Source organism: Chanos chanos, chromosome 3 (assembly GCF_902362185.1).
Source record: "Chanos chanos chromosome 3, fChaCha1.1, whole genome shotgun sequence".
NCBI classification, from domain to species: Eukaryota; Metazoa; Chordata; class Actinopteri; order Gonorynchiformes; family Chanidae; genus Chanos; species Chanos chanos.
Window position 1 is genome coordinate 34,353,004 of NC_044497.1, and position 21,108 is coordinate 34,374,111.

At 38.8% G+C, this 21,108-nt stretch overlaps 1 protein-coding gene across 1 annotated transcript in view; it reads right to left on the reverse strand.

Annotated features, from left to right (window-relative positions):
- Positions 1–20,730, reverse strand: part of iqsec1a (IQ motif and Sec7 domain ArfGEF 1a) — an 82,244-nt gene extending 61,514 nt beyond the window's left edge. Inside the window, exons 1-3 of the mRNA XM_030768922.1 lie at positions 20,471–20,730; positions 9,655–9,684; positions 6,328–6,423 (exon numbers count right to left, since the gene is read on the reverse strand). Of these exons, the coding sequence (XP_030624782.1) occupies positions 6,328–6,423; positions 9,655–9,684; positions 20,471–20,730 (386 nt within the window). The remainder of the gene's footprint in view (positions 1–6,327; positions 6,424–9,654; positions 9,685–20,470) is intronic.
- Positions 20,731–21,108: the final 378 nt, after the last annotated feature.

Genomic DNA, 21,108 nt, shown 5'->3' on the forward strand with positions numbered 1-21,108 from the left:
GTTTTCTGATCAGAGAGCAGTGATGCAGATGCTTGCTCATTTGGGTAACAGTCAGAATGCAGGTGTGATAGTCTGTACTGGAACAGGAGACATAGTAAATATGACTAATGACTCATTGAAACCTGACTTAATTGTGATTTATATCAGAGACTGCAAGTTTCACATAGAAGAAAATTACAAGATTCTCACCACTGACCACAATGACATTACAATGTCACACACTCTCTCCCTCTCTCTCTCTTTCTCTCTCTCTCTCTCTCTCTCTCTCTCTCTCTCTCTCTCTCTCTCTCTCTTTTATCTTTATTGTCATGCTGTGTCTTAACACCCTGTAAATCAATGCCTGTTTTCCTAGCTTCCCCGACCTGATATAACTTCACGCTAAGCATTACTCAGAGAATCTGACACATACACAAATGAAGTCCCCCTTTCTCTTTCTCTCTCTCTCTCGCTCTCTGTCTCTCAGTCTGTTTACGTATCTTTCTCTCCTTGTCTTGGAGGACATTAAACGGCTTGGCATGGCTCTGTAACGCAGGAATAGTCTTGTTCCTGGGAAAACCTTCACTCACCAAACACTACTGGGGGAGGAAATATGAAACATACACAAATAAAATCTCTCTCTCTCTCTCTCTCTCTCTCTCTCTCTCTCTCTGGGAGCTCAGTCACATAGACCAAATCCAAAGAGCTTGGCTTGTCATGGTACCTCCTATTCATCAAAAACCTTGGTCAAAAGCAGATGCCACGGGGGTTTTTTTTGGTTCAACAGTAGAGTCAAATATTTAACTGTCACCCCAGCAGCTCCATTGCAGTTTGATTGAACTCTGCCCCATGTGTGTAGTGCTGTCTAATCTAAAAGCTCACATATAATCCCTTACCATCAGTCTCTGAGGTGGTTTCTGAGGACAGACTCATTAAAGAGAGGATGTGAGAGATGAGAGAGTCGACAGAGAGAGGAGGTCCATGAGGAATGGCTTACACAGAACGGTGTTCCCTCATTCCCCTCAGCAAATACCAGCAGGATGGAATCCGACTCAGTGGAGACGCACAAACACAGGTTGCTTTTGACACCAGCGACTATGTTAACGCATACACTTGCCACAAACGTTCAATCAGTATTACACATTAATGCCATTGTCCACTCCAAATCTGTCAAATGCAAATCTTCAGTTTGGCATACTTCAAAAAGTTTGATCTAGAACAATCTCAAAATAACCCTGCAGGGACAGTGAACGGTGTGAAGGCAATAGCGTATTGGACATTTTCTTTGGGTTTCTACATTAAAAAGTGGAGAATGATTCTGAGAGTCGTTTTTTTATGGTTCAAAATGGGTTTATTATTAATTATTAAAACTTTTCCAGATAATGACTTCAGATCAAATGTACTATTTTAGGATTGTGTTCAAGTATACTGATTTGTAAAGGACACGAAAATTCTATTCAGGTTTAATTTTTTTTTTCTTTTTTGTTGCAGTGAATATATGGGAACCCCTTTCTTAAGTACATAAGCTAATGTTCAGAGCTGTGCTTTAGGCATAGTGAATGTTTAGTAAGGATTTATAACAATAAAATAAGAAACTATTGCAACAGGAATCACCTTTTTTTAATCATATGTGTATAAGTAGTTACCAGAAACTCAACAGAGTCTTCTTGACGAACTGAGAAGCAATGAACAAGACTTCTCGCAAGCCTGTCACCCATGCTACAGAAAATCTCCCATAAGGCTTCTGGGCCCTGTTCCTGAGAGAGTAACCACCAGATGTGACATCAACATGACTCTATCTATGATTACACCAAATGCGCTCTGTCATTTCTGCCCATGGCCGATGGCATGAACCCTGCCCAATCCATGTGCAACCCTACAGGGATCAGTTACATAAACTATGGTGTGTGTGTGTGTGTGTGTGTGTATGTGTGCGCGCGTGTGTGCGTGTGTGTGTGTATGTGTGTGTGTGTGTTTCTATCCCCTGAATCTGTAACTGGTGGTGCAGTTACACAGTTATCATTTTTACGGTTATTTATCAATATCTACCCTAAATCAACTGCAACTAGCAATGAGTAACTATAAAATCTGTAAACAAGTACCCACGAAAGGAAAAGGATGACAAACAAGATATGTTTTGTTAAGAGTGTTCTCTATTTTATCTTAAAAAAAGGGGGGGGGTTTCATTCTGTAATATACCAAACACATCTGACAAAAGAAAAAAACATAGTTTGGAAAATTTTATTCAGTGCATGCCTGCTGTAATGTGAACTGAAATGACTGGCAGTCAAGACAACAAGAGACTGTTCCGGCAGGTCAGGAGAGTGTGTCTAAAACATTCACCATCCGGATGCACACAGCTCTGTCTCATTGCCCTCGCCGCCCAAACCCTGTTTACTCTCTGCCTGTTAGTCGCTGGAGACAAACTTATACTGACACTCAGCCCCCATGAGCACATACAGCCAAGTGTCTCACACAGCAACCTGTCTAAAGGCTCAACCAACTTTCAAACCACACTGAGATAGGTCATTTCATCAGAGCTGGATGCCTTACTGTTTGCTTTTATCCACAGGTTCCAAAACCGCAGACACCGTTTTGGAACCTGAAGGTGATATGCAAGGCCAGTTTGCTCTCATTTTATTGTGCTGTTTGATGTGTACCACTTTGTGAAAGCTTGTTTAGGTTGTATATTTGTTTTTGTTTTCTTATTGTGGTTGGAATATATTACTTTACATTCCTCTGCACCGTGTTTGGTCTTTCTCATTTACTACATTTCATTATTATCAGATAGAGGCAACAGCACATAACTGAAAAAACAAAATTCATTCAGTAGTAAAATAGCAAAAAATATGAACGTCCTCCCGAACCTAATAAATATCAGTAGTAAGATAGAGTTGGTTTTCACAGAGCTGCCTACAATCTTTATAGGGCTGTGCTTTTTCATTTACAGAAAACTGCTTCCTCTACATCAATAGTAGTAAATAACAAAGCTACTAAGAAAAGGGCTCTCAGCACTAGCTAGTTTTATGGATTTGGCGGCTGTATTCCATACCTGTTCACGTTAAATTAGATAGGAAATAGTAATACAGCCCTCATATTATTTTACACATTAAGCTGAGAGTGTGAAACAAACTCTGATGATGTGTGAATGTTACATGGCTCTGCCCTCCAGAATATGCCCTTTGTTGGGATTTCTGTCAGTTTTAGTGTATTGAGTCAGTTCTCTGTCCCACAGTCATGAAATACATATAAGACTGCATGTAATGTGGTCAATGACACATCACAGTTCAAAGGGAACACCACACTAAACAGCACTAAACCACCCCACGCTGTACTAAAATAAACCTCTCAGCACTAAAACAACCAAATACTGTGCTAAAACAGCCCAGTCTGTACTAATACATCTCACACCCTTCTAAAAATATCCAACTCTGCACTAAAACAGAGGACACTGTACTAAGATATACCACTTTGCACTTAAGTACCGCACACTGTGCTGAATGCCTCATGTTGCTGTAAAACACCCCACTCTGTACTAAAACAACTCACACTGTACCAGGCCATACCAGACTACATTAAAACATCCCAAACTGAAACAAAACACTCTACACTTCACTAAAACATCTCACATTACATTGAAGTAACCTGTGTCTCACTACAACATCCCACAGTGCATTAAAACGCCCTGCAGCTCACTAAAATGCCATTAGAAAGTAGGGAGCTTAAATCTCAGGACAGATTTATAATAACTACGAACCTTTCACCCTGGTGGTCCACTTAACAGCCCTATGTTTAGATCTGAAGTAGAAAGGCAAGTGATGGTTGACCCTGCAGGTAATGGAGAACTGGAAATCTGGCCACTGGCCAACTCGATCACACAACACTGAGGCACTAAGGTCCTCTGAGATGGTATTGCCTCAGGTGAGAAGGTTTAAAAAAAAACACTTAAAAACAATCAGAATAACAACAACAAACAACATAGCTGGCCTATGGCTGTGTCAAGTGTTCTGAGTTTATTTTCTCTATTATGGGTTTGTGCTTGCTTTATCCTTTTAAGAAAAATTGCAACATTACTCCCTTTCATGTTGAACAGGCTGTGTTTTCATGTTTTATCCCATTTATTTTTACACCAATTATCCCAGGACAGGAGCTGCAGCATTGCAATGCCAGCCCAATTGTGCCATCCCTTTGTTCTACTTTTCTCTCACAACAACAAAGCCAAACCACTGTTGCTGCCTGAGGAGCAGAAAAAAAAAGAAAAATATGTTTGCAAATGCAGGTCCTTAAAATAGATAAACTTAAAAGCAGATCGGATTTCAACCTGTCCCTCTGCAAAGGCTTGACAACATTAATTTATAAGCCATAGTTTCCATCAAAGACATGCGCACGGCCTATACACTTGCAGTTAATTAGAGAGCACTTCACCCTGTTAACCAAAGCCATCAACAACAGCGGCAGCAGCACACTTAATTAGAGCCGCCATTTCATACACAGAAACAGGCAAAGTTAAAAAGAGAGAGAGGAGGGGGGGGGGGCAGATAGACGGACAGAAAGACAGTAAGAGAGAGAGAGAGAGAGAGAGAGAGCAAGAGGGAGACAGATAGACAGACAGACAAAGAGAGAGAGAGAGAGAGAGAGAGAGAGAGAGAGAGAGAGAGAGAGAGAGAGAGAGAGAGAGAGAGTCAGTCTTTCTCCATGATACCAAAATAGATCTGTTTCACAATTTTCTAGCTTTGCTAGCTTCCCTCTTCCATCACTCTATTTTATGTCATCATTTTCTGACACCGGTGACATCTTACCAATTGTGATGTCACTGAACAAATGACATATTGTTTTACCCTGTGGCTATTGTTTAAGTAACCTAAAAAAAACTGTCTCCTTTGGTCTTAGCATTCCTAACATTAGATAATGTCAAAATGCTTGCCTGCATAAAACTATCTTGTTTCTTACATAAAATTATAAAAATTCAGTAATTGTTTGGACAGGGGCTTAAAAATATCACTTAATCCAATTAAGTCTAATAACAGGATGCAAATGAGCCAAGACCTTAACTTGATAATTAACACCATGTGCATGAAGGCAGGATCTGCTCAGACCTGTGTTGTTGGAGGCTCAGTATTCACTAGATCTTATTTGGGAAAATTTGCATGTCACATTTACTCGAAACTTCTAAACTGGAAACTTCTAAATGTCTAAATTGTCTCAAATTTGTTGTCACATCTTGTCTCAAATTTGTTATTGTAAATGAAGGAAAAACAAAACAGCAGAACAATAAATAAACAGATGTCTTCACAGAAATCAAGACATAATGCAAACTTTTTCATATCAAACTCTGTTTACATCATTCGGACTGCCTGTTACAGCCGCTGTGTGGCCTCTGGCCCTGTTCATAATGGAACTTAAATACCTGGAGTTACATTTTCTAATTAATCCTTTTCTCTCAAATAATTATAGCCTGGAAAAGAACATAACCTACCCAGAGATGTGCTGAATGATGTTCATGTTTTAACTGAATATTCAACAGCTATCGTATCACGTCTGGCTGATATTTCTGAGTAGGGAAACAGGTCTTCAAAAGGGCAACTCATTAAATTTTGATACAAAAAATGACTCTGGACACATAAGACTGTATCCTGTTCAAAATCTCTTTCTAATAATTTATTCTCTTCACAGAGAAGCTTTCATGGCTCAGCCATAAACGTCCAGTCATGAGATCAGCAGTTCTGGGTCATTCCAGTGTCTAATCACATTTGCAGAAGGTGCAAAAGTGAACTGAAAGTATGCAATGAGTGTAAGTAGTATCATGAGACAGCAAAGAGAACAGACATGGCATTACAGGTTAAGCTTTAAATTGATCAGATTACAGGACAGCTGGGCCACTGAGAAACATGTACTGTGCCTAGCCATATGTAATATGTAATGATACTGGACATCACTCATTTTCTTTTCCTAAATGAGAGACAGATACGACTGTGATCTGTGTCACAATGTGCATGACCAAACTTCAACTAAAGGAAATGATCAGATTCTAGGCCTTGGCAACAAGAGATTTTGGCAATAAAGACTCTGAATTGAGGGTATCACTGATAAACTAAGTTACAAAGAACAAAGCATTTTTTATAGCTAAGTAACCAAACTAGGCAAAAAAAAAAAAAAAAAAAAATAGACGTTTTAAACTTGGAATCAAACTAATCAGGACTAATCAGGACCAATCACTAGCTTCTTACTGCAATAAACTGTTCTCAAGCCAACATGTCACAGAGATCCAGATTGTTTCTACAGTACAACTAATTGTCTCATTTCACTGATACACAGCCCACAGGAAAATGATAGAACAGAGAGTATCCTTACCCAAATGACGCAGATTTCCACTGGCGGCATGGGTACACTCTCCTGCACACCAGACCACTGACACTGTCTGAGGCCTCCAGTGGCAGTGACGTGTGCCTTTGACAGAGATAGAAACAGAGAGAAAGAAAAAGAAACATGGAAAAAGAGAGATAGACAAACACCATCTTTGAACTTGTGAATCTTTACAGGGGTAGCAAACCAGCACATAAATGTAAATTGCACATGTTCCTCTGAAGTTTAATTCCAGGCACCAAATACAAACTATCAATAAGCACACTAGTATTAATATTCATTGTGGTATCAAATATGGTTTGCATGCAAAAGGCATGACCAAACACAGGATGAAGCAATTAAGCAGGGCCACAGCTACAATGCATGCTCATATAGTGCACCGTAGTGCCATGAGATGAACAGTAGTATCAGACAATGCACAGTCAAATAATAAGAGAGAGAGAGAGAGAGAGAGAGAGAGAAAAGGAGTATGTTGATGTCTCTATAACGATCCACACCAGCCACTCACTTTAATGTCTATTCAGAGGTCTAATTGGCTAGTCAGTCAGTGATATGTGAAGAGGAAGGGTGTAATTGAACTATTATTCTCTGAAATTTGAATTTGAGTGTAGACTAATACTAATGTGGTGCTGACTCATCTACACATGACCTATGTCATAAGTGGTAGCAGAGGAGCTTATATATTAATTTAAATGGCTTCTATTCTCCTCAAAGGATAGACTCATTCGCCTTAGACACCTCCCTCATTCCTTAAGCATCTCCTACACTACTGGACAGCCCATTCAGTTTTGGGTCATATTTCAATTTCTTGTATTAAATACCACTTTACCTACTTAATGTCAGTTCTTATTTATGCACAATCTACACATTAAAATATACTGCCCTAAAACAAAGAGATTCAAATGCAGTGGATTTACATATGTGTATATGTGTAACGACATCTTCATTAAAGGCCATGTTGTGCTTTTCTCAGAATTTAATTGCATCACCATGGTAACAATACTTACTGAACAGCAGAAATTGCACTAACCCCAGAATACCTTTGACCTGCTGGGCACAAATGGCGACCTTTGCTACTTAAGCAGTTTTTGAGGGGTCATGACCCACATGAAACATGCAGCCAATGAGAAAAGGTTGGACCTAAAGCTAAATTACTATGATCAGCCATCTGTCACAGTCCTGTCAAACACTCAGCTTTTGACAAGCTGAATGAGAAATCTGTATCGACCTTAACCTTGGTCTCCACTTCAAGTCACAAACATCCACAGGACAAACATGCCAGCACATTCAAGCCATAGCACATTTCCTTTTATTTAATTTAACCGGCTTATTTGGGGTAATAAAATCATATAGATTAAACTCTAATCATTTAGGAGGGAAATCAAACAATATAATGATTTAATTTATGGCCAGTGAAATCTTTTAGGGTCTTGGAACAGATTTTGGAAGAGATTTTTATGCCATCACATTCTGATTAGAGGTCTGGGTACAGTTGTGTGTGTGTGTGTGTGTGTGTGTGTGTGTGTGTGTGTGTGTGTGTGTGTGTGTGTGTGTGTGTGCGTGTGTGTGTGTGTGTGGACCATCATATTATTTTCTTTATGCTGTTTTATGACACAGATATCACTGTCTCATCTCAAGACTGTTCACCAGATTCTCATGTACATATGTGTGTGTGTGTGTGTGTGTGTGTGTTTGACATAGCATACAAGGGTAAACAGAAAATTTTGCTTCCATTGCCAATACACCAAAACTTTGTTTTACCCGTGTGTCCTTCAGTCTCTCCATGCCAACTCACTCAGAAAAAGACAAGATTACAAGACTAATCGCGAGTGCTCATACATGACCTCGTCAAAGGTAACATGTATAGAGCAGCTGACGCTAGATTATTCTGTGTATTTCTTTTTATGAAGAAAATCTTTTTATGACAGAATAACAATATTATTGCTAGAGGCTGTCCTCTTTATTACCGAAATAAAATTGAGATTGTTATCACCCAAACACTCTATCTTTCTCTTCTCTTAGACGTGTTTTTCCGTGAGATAAAAAAGACCAATAACCCCCAGGCAATATTTCAATGCGTAAATCCTTCCTTTGGCCTCCTCCAGCACACACTTCCATATCTATTTATTAACCTATCAGAAATATGAACTGAGAAAAGACACAGGAGGACAGTGGAGAGCGGTTTGGTCTTTAAGCAATGGTTGTGGAGCCAGAGGCAATAATGAAGCTTTCAAAGTACTCGATTTTAATTTGTTGACTGAACAGACAGAAAATGAAAATTATATGTCGTAATTTATTCTTAAGCTGTTCAAGTGCTGAAAATAATGGTGTCTACTTTAGACTCAAATATTTCCAGTTCCTTCAAAAATGGTATTCATGGAGTTTCATAGAGAAATAATTATATCCTGTCATATGGTCCAGTGTAATCACACCAAGTGACACTTACACAGCAACAGTCTCACTTCATTATGACTAAATAAACTTATCTCTTGATTACAAAAATAATTACAAGTGAAAAATTAAAAACAAACAAAGCAAAACATATGATTCCTGGGAGCAGCCCAGGGTGTTCTGGTCACAATTATTATTACAGTTTGTGATTGTGTGCGTGTGTGTCTGTGTCTTTGTGTGTGTGTGTTTGTGTGCGTGCACACATGTGTACATGCATCTGTGTTTGTGCGCTTGCAAGTGTGTATGTTGTTTCACACAAAATTGATCCTGAGGGACGGATATTATTTATAGTGCCTCATGTACTCTACTCAGTTACTCTGAATTATTAATAACCCACAGCCATCAACTTAGCAAGTTAATTTTAGACAACGTCACGGTCACTTTTTCTTATCATATCAGGGGCCAGACCACTTCCAGTCCTAAGGTATGGGCCAGTGATTTATAGATAATTACACAATTCTGGATGCAATTACAGTTCTCTAGTCTGCCTCTGCACTGTAAAAAGAAAAAAGGTCATTTCTGGGAGCCTAGAGCAGTATCCTGGCTTTCCAGGCATTCTGTATTCTACATCTACAGCAATATGCTCCAGCTCTGACAGCTTGTTCAGTCCTGAATGGGAGTTAGTATCTCTCTGTATGCATAAAGTTACAGAACTGAGCTGGACACTGATTTGAAAGGAATAAGAGAGGGAAAGAATGAGGGCGGGTGGGGGAGAAAGAAGGGTTGGGGCAAAGGAGGATCCCTCATAAAAGACCAGAGATTACTGCAGCTTTCCAGCAGCCTGAAGGCAAGCTCGACAAATCAAAGCAGAGACAAAACAACAACAACAAAAAAACAACAAAAAAAACCAAGTATGTTTCTTACCTGACAAGTCTTGAGCTGCAACATTCTGATCTGAAATGAACGAAGAGAATCGTTAAACACATAACCTAATCAAATTAATAACAAACAAAACAACTGTATGACAGTATGACTATCTGTACAGTATTATTATCACTGGAGAAGTTTCAGCTTTGCTAAGGTTTGGATTTGGCTCGATCACACCTATAAGTAATCCAGCAATACGACAACAAGGTAAGGTAAAACAGAGGTGACCGCTTAACCATGTATTTAATCTTACTGCACTACCTCAAGCAGGTATGTCCTCAAAGTTCATACCTATCTCTGCCTTTACCACCATGGACATAAAAGCTTTGTGAAGTATATGTCCATCTATGAGAACTACCATCCAGTTTCAGAAAGGATAGAGAATAACCTGCAGTTGAAGGTAGCCCTGTCTTACAGGAACAGAGCCTGCAGTAGCCAGTCGGGAGAGTAAAGCACAGAGAAGCAATAAACGCCACAGCTCAGACTGCAGCGTGTGCATTTGCAATTTATAGGCCACCCCTCCACACATTATAACTCTCTGTATGGCAGATAGAGGAATCCAGACAAGTGAAAAACCACAATGCTATATACACAGAAAGTATACGGTCTGCAGTTTTTACATTGATTTACGTGTGCATTGGTAATATATTACATTACAGAACCCCATGCCTATGCACAAATGGGTATAATTATAATAATAATTCATGTATGGAGAGTATTGTAATTAAAAGTCCTCATGAAGTTGTAAGCTTTTATTAAGCATTGTTTTTTGTAATAAACCCAACTGTGAGGACAGCCATAAATTACAAAATGATTTTTAGAAACCAAATGTTCTGATTTAATCACAGAGTTTCCAGTGGGGACAGTAAGTGATAAATAGTCAGAAATTTCAGGACATTCTTTGCTTGGTCCTTCACAACCACAAGGACTCTACTGCAACCTAATCTGCAAAGCAATCGCATTCTGATGGGCCAAGCGTACAAGGCTAGAGCCTGTTTTTTCTCCATACATAAATCTAACAGGGTCAGGACCTGACCGGGACAACTTACACATTAACTAAGCAAACTTCTGTTGTGCATTCATGTTCTCTCAAAGTATGAAAGAGAAAGAGATAGAGGGGGGGGGTTTCTGGTACAAAATAGGGTTTTTTTTGTAAATATCAATGATAATTTTGGTTGCAGGTGACGGAACAGAATTTTTGGGTTAGATTCAACTTAGGGTCAGGGCAGGCCAAAAGTTTGGTTGAGAGTAACGAGGTTTTGATAAGGCTCAGGATTGAACATAACATGCTGGAATAGAGCTTAGGCTGAGATTTCATACAGAACTATGCTTTCTGCTATAGTTGTGTCTCTTTACGTTTTCACTCTTTGTGGAAATGTACAGCAGTCCAGTAAACTGAAATGTGTCTGACCCTAATAAATGTTCCATCAGAGAAGCACCCTCAGCAGTCTTCAGCGGGATGAAGATCAACAAACCAGTCATCGGTGAGATCAGCAACATGTTTGCGAAGTTAAAAGTGACACGGTAAATCTACAAGCGGCATGAACAGAGTTGACCTCTGCTACATGCTCTTCATCCCCTCATTCCTGATGCAGACCGTGCCATTTAGAATTCATGTCATTAAAAAAACTCCTGAGCCTCTCTGCTAAGACACAGTCAGTGCTGATATCCTCACCCCTCCCATCCTTTTATATGACTAATTAAAGAAGGGAATTAACCTAAACCCCCTAGCAGCCTTGTGGGAAGAAAAAAAAAACATCTCTTTGAGGTTTTTTCCTCTCAGCATCTCAGTAGTTATTACAGCAGTTATAACATCAGACTGTAGGTTATAATTTGATATTTTAATTTAACATTCCATAATTTAACATTCTGTTCTATAATTTGACCAGATTTGCCATTGTTTGAGTACGGATAAAATATTCCCACAACAGCAGTATGTGATCCTTTGAGAAAACCTTAGATATATTTTATCCAATTGCAAATTAGATGATCATTGATTTCTGCCTGTCCTTGCTAAATTCCTCAGGCAAGTGGGTAAAGAGAGATGGGTGAAAGCAATCACCTGCTGGCTGAAAGATCTGTTTTCACTGTGACCCTCAAATCCCTAGTTCAATGAAAAAATGTCACATCCTTGAAAGAGCATTCTTGTCTGGCAGTCTCAGAACAAAACACACACACACACACACACACACACACAGATTCCATTCCCTCAGAGTTATTTGTGCTTTTAATAACACCCTTCAGGACCATGGACAGTTCCCATTTACAGTGAACCGTAACTAATAAACAAAACCAAATATCTCACAAATACTGAGGTTTCTTCAAAAGAACATGAAGCCTATTTGTTTGAGTTATTAAAATTACTGCAAACATTAATATCCAAACCACCTTAATCTGTAACATCTATAAAGAAAAAAGTTCACAATGCAGACCCTTTAGAAAATAATACTGTTTATTATTATTATTATTATTATTATTATTATTATTATCATTATTATTCTCATTACTACTGTCATTGTTGTTGTTGTTGTTGTTCATGCTATCAGAAACATGCATAGTACATTAAGTCAGTTAATGAAATTCTGCATTGTAGCAGAACTGTGTGCTGTGCTTTGCATTTGGACAATGAAACTTAAGGTCCTTAAATTTCCAACTGCACCATTTTGTATTCCAGGCAGTACAAGACTGCCAGTCTGTCTCACTCTATCTCAAAACCACATGACAGAATGCAATTTTTAAACATAATTCCATCCATGCAGATCAGATATATATAATATTTCGTCAGTCAGAGTGGAAGAGGCAGACCATACAAACATATTGAAACAGCATATGCACACAGTGCAGGGGAATGTGATGTAGGACAGAGTAGGGTTGTAGATTGTCACTTCAGACTCTCTAGTCAGCACTTGCTCACTCTGGTTAATGACCAAAACACGCAGTCATTCCAGTAAGGAGAAAGGGTTTTTTTCCATTCTTTTTCCCATCTCACTGGCATTTACGAGTCAGCAGAAAATTGGCATTTGGTGCAACAGTGGTTTAAATGACGTGATAAGGAAAGTACATCAAGTATGTCTAGAACACTTATTAGATAAATAAATAAAAAGAGACAATTCCCTTGTCTATTTGAAACAGCAGTAAATGTCCATTTACACACTTTGGAGCAGAGGACTGGACATCAAGATGGATTTGGCCATTTTTGTCACCGGTCCATAAAATCAACTCAACAGCAATCCCTGACCATACGTCCTCAGAATAATAAAAACTTCAAAGTCAAAACTGTGTCTTACACTTGCTGTAGTCACAGTACACAATCACACTAATGTCTTGATGCCTACACCCGTATCCCTTCTACACTAAGGGCATTATCAATAGCACTCAAGATTAGAAAAATGGTGAGTTGTGTTTTTAGGCAGGATTAATGGAGGAAATTTGCCTTGTGGTCACAGTGCTGACTTCTCACTGGAGTGCTAATGAAATAAATTCATCAAGTGGTGATCTTAGAATCTAAAAAATCTACTTAGTATGTAAGAGAATAAACAGGAAACAGCACGATGTTTGTTGTCCTTTGGTTCAAAAGATCCATTTCCTCTCCTCCAGATTCAACATTTGGGCATATTTTTACTGCAGCAGAGTATGACAAGTCTTTTTAAATTTGCATGAAATGTCGGTTTCCATCCGAAAGATCATTACCATCTTGCTCTGTGGCGTGATCTCCTGAGACATCAAGGGAGACTATTTCTATCCAGTTACTTCCTGTAATTTAATCTAATCTCAGTCACACATCCTTCCCACATCTCAGATTCCTTGTCTGTCGATAGAGACACCCCTCTGTAAGATGCTAATCCTGTATACACATACCCCTGTGCTAGGGGCAGAAACAGCAACAGCAAAAAGGAGAGACATTTTTGAACAGAGGTGCAGACTGTATTTTGCTGTGCAGGTACTTCGCAAGTACTTTACAGACTGTAGAAGTTTTCGTTTGATTTCAGGTGAACTGAACAGTGGGACTTTTATTCTCCTTGATCACGAAACCTTTTCTATGACACTACTGTTCTCTCATCCTTCTCTGTTCTCATAGACATAGCTATATAACTGGAGGAGAATGGATAAAAGTCCCATGAAGCCTGTGATGAAGACAGAGCCCTGAGTATATCTATATAGGGATAATAATGCTGAGTCTACCGATATAAATCTCATATTATCCATGAGTCAGTGAAATTCGACACCACTGAGGAAGTGCATCGAATGCTGTTTCTGCTAATGTTTCTGGAGGTTAATTCACATTAGATGCACTGTTTACAGCACAAACTGTTTTCAGGGCAGTGTGTATTTTTCCACTAAGTAACAAGAGCCAAGCAGTCATAGATGGATTGATTCTGAAATCTGGAGTTGCTTCATCAGCCACAGCCTAAATCAGTGGGTAAGAATCTGCACTGGCCTTAAAAACCAGCTCTTGGGGACAATCTCTGACTACACCTTATGGTTGAGCCAAATAGCCTATTGACTTTCATTTAAACTTTGATTACAGCCTCTTCTGAGTCTTATAGAGCACCTGTTATGTCATAAAACCACTAGAGTAAGAATCAATAAATGAAAATGACAATAGCATAGATGTTGAACACATAAGAATGAGCAAATTCAGCAACTTAGTTTGACTTTAGCAAAAAGAAAGTACTATAAAACTACCTGTAGCAACTTAAAAACTTAATTGTCTCCTCTTGAGCACATAATTCATGGTGGACAAAAAATAACCACAACCATTATTAGTTTGGATCTGTATTTTGGTCTCCATGTTGTCTTGATCTGTTGTGGATCACTAGGGTATTTCTACCAAATGATACAGGTACAAAGCTTTGGCTATGCAGCTGATCGTGAGCTGATCACCTGCTCTTCCTGAATGCAAATTGGGACTGTATCTTTCATAGGATTTGGGTAAATAACTGAGATGAGTCATATCTCCATATACACACACACACACACACACACACAAAATCCAACACATTATGTATCATTGTTGTGTAATTAATCAATAAATTACCCAAATTAATCAACCTCTCTCTTCGGGGTGATGCGTCAGGCTAAGCAGGCTAATGACTTGCTGTGATCTTGACTGTGTGTTCACGCACACAGCTCTCCCTAATGAGCAGTCTCTGGAGAATTGTTTTGACTTCCTCACCCTCTCCTCAGCTTTAGCTAAAGGCCACCCTCTCTCATCCTTTACTAAGATGAATGAAAACTGGTATGAAAAACTGAACCAGAAATATCCTATTATTTACTTGTATACTTACCAAAGCAAACATATTGATTAGTTCTCAGTCACATTTTTACTGAGTGATCGATGTCTACATTTGAAGGTTCACCTTTGTTTTGTGGTCTCTCTCTCTCTATTTGCCTATGAAAAAAGCCAAGGAAAACCAATTCATGGAAAGTTAATGACAAAAGGACATTCCTGCCACATCTGAAGTGTTGTTCTGATGTCAGCTTGTAAATATGCCTGATATTTAGAAGAATATGGCCCTCTGGTCAGAAATAAAATATCACAGAAATGCCTAATGAGTGCCTGGGACCGTGGTCATATCCGTGTGCCTCGTTTAGCTGATGAAACAAAGCCCAAGGGAAGCCTTTCTGTTTAGTCTAAAACAGTATTCTTTAAAAAAATGTGATATTTGAAATGAAGACCACTGAATGATGAAATAGGAAAGGCAGAGAAATGCAATCACAACACTGGGAGTATTTCTGTGACAAAGTCGTTTCACAAAGCAGTGCCTGTGCATGCGTGCATGCGTACATGCTCGCGCACGTGTGTGTGTGTGTGTGTGTGTGTGTGTGTGTGAGGATCAGGTCCAGATTAGAGCTTTGGTTTGTGTTCAGTATTAGACTGATGTGACAAACAATGCGAGTCAATAACATTAGGCAACCAACCTTTATGTGTTATTTATATAGAGCCAGTAGTCCTAAAACATTCAAACTCAAGTGCATATTTATGTAACTGAGGTACATGACAGAAGCCATGTGTACATCTTTAAAAAGATGATGAGCACAGTGAATTTACACAGTCAATTACACATTCAATTTTACGATTAAGATCTTGCTCTGTAACTTCGGATTACGAATAAGTGACAAGACACTGTGTACTTCCTGTGTCAATGTCTGGTGTCTACCCCATGTTAGGATGGAGACTTCATTAGAGCACTTGAACAGAGTGAGCTGAATGGCCATTTCCTCCCACCCACCCCCACTGGTGGACCTTTACCCGGAATCAGATTATCTTAAAAGCTCTAATTAAACCAACATTAGCCATTCTCCTGGGGTCGCCGATGCTAGATCAAAGACCTCTCCCTAACTCTGTCTCCCGGTGCCAATGGTGAAACTAAAGGCCAGCGTAAAAAATTCTGAAAAACATTCTTCGAGAGCTTTGACCTCAGATAGATGGGTGACATCTGAAGAAAAAGCTTTTCAAATGCAAATTGACCAGTGTACTCTGTTATCAATGTGTGACATGTAAACACTTATGGCAAACACATCACCCTCTGAATGATATAACTCCTGATAATACCTTAAGAGTATAATCTTTTAAGATTTGAGTGAAGGCAAAACTAAGCAAGAGCAGAGTGAAAACCAGTGAGCAGATGCTTGTTACATAGTGGCATCATTTCCACTGCAGTAAGACACAAAAACACATTCCTGTTTGATGAGTTGGCTGAGCTATTTTCCTAAACTGTACTCAAGAGGCCCCTTGGTAATTCTTATGTCGGATAGCAGATACATTGTTGGAAAATGATCGTGATAACAGTCTAGTGCAAAAATGGAGACAAAAACAGGACCTTGATGCATGCTTTGATTAACAGGCCCTCTCTTCTAATCATGATTAAAAACAAGAGCCTGTGTCTGAAACACACCAACCAAATAGGCATCCATTGTAGAATAAAGACCACTGTTCAAAATATTCCTTGTTGTTAGTGCATCTCTGCACATATTATGTCCATGAGATATGTGGAGCAGTGAATTAATTTCAAACATGAACTACTGGACGTTATATCTGATGAATAAACTTTGCATGAAACACATTAGCAACCTCTTCATAAAAAGAGAGAGCAAGTTCTAATGAATCACGCTGAGGCAGATAGACCTGACAGTCAGGTCTGGTTTTCAAACATAACCAGCTAAAGCATACTAAATCACCCCCTCATATTTGTACACACCAGTCTGCAAAAGTAGCTGTCTCTCTCTCTCTCACTCCCTCTCTCTCTCTCTCTCTCTCTCATTACCTCTCCCTTTTTAAGTAATTGACATTCATAGGAGTTTCATCTCATTATTAAGGACAAATTTTACACTTTTCACAAAGTGCCATACTGTACATCAATATTTAATGGCTGAGGGACATCTTTCATGCTTGTTTACTGCAAATCTCACTCCACATCCCAGGGGAAGCCCAGTCTCCCATTCTTCCAGTCTCTCCGAGTCCCCGTTTACTCCAGTACTTCCATATGGAGCAGTGAATGAGTCTGTATACAATGTATCTCCATGCATTTCTCAAATACACCATTCACATAAGTGGTGATATGGGATTATCTTACTTGAATCAAATGAGCTCTTATATGAAACAATGGGACAGTTGTGTAAATACCAAACACAGGTCTATACAGATATTTTGCTTATTTGTCTTCACTGAAAAAATGTTACACAAGTAAAACTGAATTTAATGTAATTTGGACTACTATAAGAACAAATGTTTTACATTATCTTGGAAGGATTAATATGATGGCACTGAAGTTTCTATTACTAATATGATGTGACCATTACAAAAAAGAGCGAAATGTGGGTATGAATAATGTTTTATAATCAAGGAGAAAGGATAATAAAAGTAATTATGATTACAGTTATATACCCAGGAGTTCCACACATATATGAAACACAGTGTGAACTATTATGATATCACTTCTCAAAGTCAAACTGGTTACCAAGGTTTCACACAACCAGATCTATACCCAACAACCACTACACTTGGAGACTCAGTTCACTAATTCAGTTCACTAATTTCTGGTTAATTGTGCTATGCACTGAATTTTCCCAAATTTTTGAGGAAACCGCACATAGGCACATGACGAATAAATGAAAAAAAAAAATTGTGGATGTACACACGGGTCACTGCTTTTTGCTTTCCGCAGGTCAGTTGCAAACACTGTTTATAGGATGTCTGCCATCTAGTTCCATGACACTGTGTGAATATTAATCAAGATTCTGCAAGTTCAAGCACAACGATAACAACTACAGGATTACTGAAGTCTGATGTGCCATTGGATACAGAACACAGATGAGCTAAATTTGACTCTGTAGTTAAAGCTGACAAAACCTCAATGTCCAGTTCATAATTTGTAAACAGAGACACCAAAGTGTGTCCCAATCCCTCTGTCATAATTGGCCTAACATAATAAACCTGGACCAACAAACCAGTTTAAACCCCTAGAATCCATTGCTTTTGTTTTTGCTGTTGAGCACTTAATCGCTCTTGAACAAGGTCCAGTTGTTCTGCAGAAGCAGGGGAGAAACCGTGGAGAAGCTGGTTACCACTCTGTTGGTTCAATGTGAGATTACTTTGATATATGTTCAAATATACATCTGCAGTTAATGAATTGATTTGACGCTCCTCTAAAATCCAAGCTCAATTATGTGTCTACAGTGGTTAGGCACTGCCCTGAGGGAATAAAAATGCTTCAGACAAAGCAAAAACTAGAGATAAAAGAGAACCTTAATATTGTTAGTATGACAGCATAATTTTCCTCAGTAACAAATAATGGCCAGGGGAAAAAATCAATATAGTTGTAAATTGACCAAAGTTATTTGATGCCCTAGGTGTGTTTTCTTCACAAAATAAGAATGAGTTCCTGGACTGGTTTGACATCAGGGACAAATCTTTGAAGGTTCATTTTTGTGTCTTTTTATTGCCTGAAATACTCTGTACATAAACACAGTAAAATCAGTTTTTCCCCAGAGTTGTTTTCACTATTTTTATGTAGAGAATGAATGGTGAGGGCAAGAATTCAAGGACTCCATGGCAGGAAATTGAATTATACGTAAGAAAGCAGTAGAAAGAAGTCACAAATGTCATTTTCAATGCATACAGTCTTGTCAAAATGTATTGACTTCACTATGTCATAGTGTTTTACACACTATGTCAAGAATAAGATCCAGCATTTTAGATGAGCGGAATAGTCACAGTGTTTTACAACTCACTCGTTTTAGGTTATTCAAAATTATTTCAAGATTTGCTCAGCAGACTAACTCTATCTTAATTCTTAATTCCATCACATTCAATTAGATTTGCAGTGAGTATGGAGTGACTGTTGAAAGACTAATTTATATCAAAGCATCATCTAACACAATAAATCAAGCCTTTTGAGGCATAAGGAACAGATATCTGAAGGACTCCATCTGTGCCAAACCATGCCAGCGAGACATAGACAAACACACACACACACACACAGACACACACACATTTTTGCCTCAAAAATCACATCTCAACAATAGTTCAATTTTGAGTCAAAATGTATCATAAAAGCATGAGATATCACGACCCATGAAGATCAGAGGCTGAGATGTAGTCACATTTGAGTCATGTATGAAGGTAAGTACTTTAAAAAGTTTTAGATCCAAATTTATCCTTTGGAGAACTCAATAATCAAAAGCTTGAGGACTTTCATCCTCTCACAGTTAAGGAGAGGTTTATCAAAATGCACAATCTATTTCAAGCACATATTGGCTTTTTTCTCTAAGATATTTTGTGACTGCACATTTTGTTAAATATTTAAGCGATTTTCAGGTATTCCAATTTTAAAAGAAATATAATGAACACTCACTCAGAAAAAAAAAAAGATGTTTGTGCATTTTAGACAACCCGTACGACCTCTGAACATGTGGAAGCGATTGAGAAATTGATCCGTCTGGTAGACGCGGTATACCCGAGAAATGAAATGTCTCTGCCCTTCTCGTGCGAGGCTTGCACTGCATTCCATAACTATCCCGGATTTATACCGACCTGCGCGATAAATCCACTTAAAGTGAAATAGTGCTGCACGTCTGGAGCAAATTTTGCGGACACAAACCAAATGCGGATTTGAAACCCTCTCCGCTCACATGAGAAATATTAACATAATGCAAGAACCATGAAAAGAAGTGTGATTTATATGTAACCTTTTTCGGTATTTGAAGACCTTTTGATGTGTATTTCAGTTGCGATGCAAAAGAAAAGAAACCCAACTGAGCAGAGCGAGTGCACTTGCGCTCTAACTCTGTCGTGCATATATTAACGATGCTTTGACCGTTATTCTCTTGGAAACCGCTTCAGGCTTGAATAAACATTATTTAACAAGCGATGAAGATACTTCTAATACTTTAAAGGTAAATCCAACAATACCCAGTTTCATAACGTACGCTGCCATACGCAAATTGCAATTTTCACGCACACAACTCACCACAATCTAACCCTTGTTTTGCAATAACCGCAAAATAGGGCATTTTCCAAGAACTTACTGAAAGGATCAGACAGCTGGGCAAACGAGGCGGATAACTTATGGCATTATTAAGCAGAACGATCAGACGTTAAGTAAATCAAAAGTGTCAAATATGTCTTTATTCCAACACCTTATAAAATTACTGGTAAGATTGCGACACGTTGATTAAGCAGAGAGTTATAAATGGCAAAGAGAGATCTAGGGCTTATGTGGTCATTTATCAATTATTATTATTATTGTTGTTGTTGTTATTATTATTATTATTATACAACATATGGAAATTGAGTAGAAAATTGTCTTACTTTTCTTGTGTGACATTTTCCGTTATGCATCCTAACGTTGTATGACTGTTGCCCTGTTGCAGCCTACAACTAAGCAGATGCCGCTGATACTCTTCTTTCAAGCAGATATTCTCGTTACACAGATCCGTAACTTGCTGTTCGAGCTCTTCAATGCGAATCTTTTGCTTCTCCAGCAACTCCTGTTGTGTCTCTATTATTTTATTGAGCTCCTTCAAATACTCAGCAGCCTTGGTTGGATTCTCCGTTGTCGGACTCTCCATTTCGGTTTCATTCAAGCCTATCGTGCAGTGAAATTTCGTTTTTTCCCACACTCAGACCAAGATACGTCCAATTCGAACCAGCTTTGGCTGCGACGTTGAGCCATTGTTTACATACTGAGGTGAATTGAGTGAGCCAGGGTGATATAAGTTGGCCCTTCGGTTGGTCCGCAGCAGAGCGCCGTCCACAGGCTCTGCACCACTATAACTAACCTCCACAAGTCAGCATACATATGGGAACAACGTTTAACCCTTTGCTGTCACAGAGTACTGCCAGATAAAAATGGTTCATCAGATGTGTTTATAGGGACGCTCATTCATGAGGGAGAAGCCAATCTACCGCTCTCACAGTCCTACCGCTCTACTAGGGTAAAGTGCCAT